Genomic DNA, 4,229 nt, shown 5'->3' on the forward strand with positions numbered 1-4,229 from the left:
GGTCTAGGATCAGGTCTCAGGGTAGGAGTGGTGATCTGGGAGGTCTAGGATCCAGGTCTCAGGAGTAGGAGTGGTGGTCTAGGATCAGGTCTCCAGGGTATCAGTGATCTCAGGTCTAGGAGTGGTGGTCTAGGTTCAGGTCTAGGATCAGGGTCTCAGGGTAGGAGTGGTGGTGAGGTCTAGGATCAGGTCTCAGGGTAGGAGTGGTGTAGGATCTAGGATCGGGTCTCCAGGGTAGGAGTGGTGGTCTGGGGATCAGGTCTCAGGGTAGGAGTGGTGATCTAGGATCAGGGCTCAGAGGTAGGAGTGGTGGTCTGGGGATCAGGTCTCAGGGTAGGAGTGGTGGTCTGGATCAGGTCTCAGGGGTAGGAGTGGTGGTCTAGGATCAGGTCTAGGATCCCGGGGTCTCAGGGTAGGAGTGGTGGTCTAGGATCAGGTCTAGGATCAGGTCTCAGGGTAGGGTGGTGATCTAGGTTCAGGTCTCAGGGTAGGAGTGGTGGTCTAGGATCAGGTCTCAGGGTAGGAGTGGTGATCTGGGATCAGGGAGGAGTGGTGGTCTGGGGATCAGGTCTAGGATCAGGTCTCAGGGTAGGAGTGGTGGTCTAGGAGGTCAGGTCTCTCAGGGTAGGAGTGGTGTCTAGGATCAGGTCTCAGGGTAGGAGTGGTGGTCTAGGATCAGGTCTCAGGGTAGTGGTGGTCTAGGTCAGGTCTAGGATCAGGTCTCAGGGTAGGAGTGGTGGTCTAGGATCAGGTCTAGGATCAGGTCTCAGGGTAGGAGTGGTGATCTAGGATCGGGTCTAGGTTCAGGTCCCCACCTGTCCATGTAATCTAATTCATTATGATCTAAAAAGGCTACAATTTTCCTGAATCAGCACTCACCCCACTAGGATCAAGCCCCAAGTCTCCTCTAATCACACAGACCCAAGTCTTCTACTGATCACACAGACCCAAGTCTTCTAGGATCACACAGACCAAAGTCTTCCTAATCATACAGTCCCCCCTTCTCATAATCACACAGACCCAAGTCTTCTCACTAATCACACAGACCCAAGTCTTCTCAATCAATCACACAGACCCCAAGTCTTCTCATAATCACACAGCCCCAAGTCTAATCCCCCAAAGTCTTCCATAATCACACAGCCCCAAGTCTTCTACAGCCCATAATCACACAGACCCCAAGTCTTCTCATAATCACACAGACCCAAGTCTTCTCATAATCACACAGCCCCAAGTCTTCTCATAATCACACAGCCCCAAGTCTTCTCATAATCACACAGACCCAAGTCTTCTCATAATCACACAGACCCAAGTCTTCTCATAATCACACAGCCCCAAGTCTTCTCATAATCACACAGACCCAAGTCTTCTCATAATCACACAGACCCAAGTCTTCTCATAATCACACAGACCCAAGTCTTCTCATAATCACACAGACCCAAGTCTTCTCATAATCACAGACCCAGATCACACAGCCCAGATTATCTTCTCATAATCACACAGCCCCAAGTCTTCTTCCCAACCCAGGGATAAATGTTGGTCTTAAATACTGTATATTTTAGCCAGTCAATGAGCTTTCACCGAAATATAGACGGAGAGCTGGTGAAGGACAGTATATCAACAGCTTTAGTAACAACATGGTTTCTACCAGTGGAAAGCCATGCTATATTATTTAGTATTACCTACAGTATCCAGGGGTTGATTCCTAGGATGCTAGCTCTGACCTGCTAAGAGGATGGGTCAACAACAGGCTTTTATACTTCAGCTGTCTAGCTCACTGAAGGACCCACAGCTGGTTAGCAACTACATCAACCGCAATCCCAGAGTTCTAGGTGACATCTGTTGATTAACACGGATCCTGTAGCTACAATACTAAGAGGGTACTGGTGCAGTCAACTGGGGATAACTACCTCAGTGTACTAACTCGAAGAGCCCTCTATCCTAGTGTACTTACTATAAGCGCCCTAGATATCTAAGGGTGCTTACACAAAGAGTCCTCATCATCACTAGATGACGAGGCCAGAGAAAGGATCGATTTAGATTTGGGGAGAATGGGAGAGAGGTTGAAAGAGAAGGAGATTCTCCTCCTGTGTCTGGTCCGTCCGGTGGCTGAAGGAGGGATACGGAGGAGGGTAGGACGAAATCAGAACATGCATCAAACTCACACACTCCCAACAACACTGACATTTCAGAAGGAATGAAGGCTCAGGGCACCTGTTAAAACACATGGACCTACTACTGACATTACCTACAGGCACACCTGATATAGAGAACCCAACATGTCACAGGACCTAGACCTGATAGAGAACCCAACATGTCACAGGAACTAGACCTGATAGAGAACCCAACATGTCACAGGAACTAGACATGATAGAGAACCCAACATGTCACAGGACCTAGACCTGATAGAGAACCCTACATGTCACAGGACCTACACCTGATAGAGAACCCTACATGTCACAGGACATAGACCTGATAGAGACCCTACATGTCACAGGACCTAGACCTGGTAGAGAACCCTACATGTCACAAGGACTAGACCTGGTAGAGAACCCTACATGTCACAAGACCTAGACCTGATAGAAAACCCTACATGTCACAGGAACTAGACCTGATAGAAACCCCATTATCACAGGACCTAGACCTGATAGAGAACCCTACATGTCACAGGACCTAGACCTGATAGAAACCCCGTTATCACAGGACCTAGACCTGCTAGAGAACCCTACATGTCACAGGAACTAGACCTGGTAGAGAACCCAACATGTCATAGGACCTAGACCTGGTAGAGACCCCGTTATCACAGGACCTAGACCTGATAGAGAACCCTACATGTCACAGGACCTAGACCTGATAGAAACCCCGTTATCACAGGACCTAGACCTGATAGAGAACCCTACATGTCACAGGAACTAGATCTGGTAGAGAACCCAACATGTCAAAGGACCTAGACCTGATAGAGAACCCTACATCGCACAGGACCTAGACCTGATAGAGAACCCAACATGTCAAAGGAACTAGAACTGATAGAAACCCCGTTATCACAGGAACTAGACCTGATAGAGAACCCAACATGTCACAGGACCTAGACCTGATAGAGAACCCTACATGTCACAGGAACTAGACCTAGTAGAGAACCCTACATGTCACAGGACATAGACCTGATAGAGAACCCCATTATCACAGGACCTAGACCTGATAGAGAACCCTACATGTCACAGGACCTAGACCTGGTAGAGACCCCGTTATCACAGGACCTAGACCTGATAGAGAACCCTACATGTCACAGGAACTAGACCTGATAGAGAACCCAACATGTCACAGGATCTAGACCTGGTAGAGAACCCTACATGTCACAGGAACTAGACCTGATAGAAACCCCATTATCACAGGACCTAGACCTGATAGAGAACCCTACATGTCACAGGACCTAGACCTGATAGAGAACCCAACATGTCACAGGAACTGGACCCGATAGAGAACCCTACATGTCACAGGACCTAGACCTGATAGAGAACCCAACATGTCATAGGAACTAGACCTGATAGAGAACCCAACAGAGAACCCAACATGTCACAGGAACTGGACTGATAGACCCCTCACAGGACCTAGACCTGATAGAGAACCCTACATGTCACAGGACCTAGACCTGGTAGAGACCCCGTTATCACAGGACCTAGACCTGATAGAGAACCCTACATGTCACAGGAACTAGACCTGATAGAGAACCCAACATGTCACAGGATCTAGACCTGGTAGAGAACCCTACATGTCACAGGAACTAGACCTGGTAGAAACCCCATTATCACAGGACCTAGACCTGATAGAGACCCCGTTATCACAGGACCTAGACCTGATAGAGAACCCTACATGTCACAGGACCTAGACCTGATAGAGAACCCAACATGTCACAGGAACTAGACCTGATAGAGAACCCAACATGTTACACGACCTAGACCTGATAGAGAACCCAACATGTCACAGGATCTAGACCTGATAGAGAACCCTACATGTCACAGGATCTAGACCTGATAGAGAACCCTACATGTCACAGGATCTAGACCTGATAGAGAACCCAACATGTCACAGGATCTAGACCTGATAGAGAACCCTACATGTCACAGGATCTAGACCTGATAGAGAACCCTACATGTCACAGGATCTAGACCTGATAGAGAACCCTACATGTCACAGGAACTAGACCTGATAGAGAGGGATGGAGCACTGAGACT

The 4,229-nt window shown here is 48.4% G+C and overlaps 1 protein-coding gene across 1 annotated transcript in view; it reads left to right on the forward strand.

Moving 5' to 3' along the window:
- Positions 1 to 1,873, forward strand: part of LOC135565166 (protein SON-like) — a 157,086-nt gene extending 155,213 nt beyond the window's left edge. The window contains exon 13 of the mRNA XM_065011229.1: positions 1,862 to 1,873. Coding sequence (XP_064867301.1) covers positions 1,862 to 1,873 — 12 coding nt within the window. The remainder of the gene's footprint in view (positions 1 to 1,861) is intronic.
- The last annotated feature ends 2,356 nt before the right edge of the window (positions 1,874 to 4,229 follow it).

This window comes from Oncorhynchus nerka, linkage group LG27, assembly GCF_034236695.1.
Source record: "Oncorhynchus nerka isolate Pitt River linkage group LG27, Oner_Uvic_2.0, whole genome shotgun sequence".
Lineage (NCBI taxonomy): Eukaryota > Metazoa > Chordata > Actinopteri > Salmoniformes > Salmonidae > Oncorhynchus > Oncorhynchus nerka.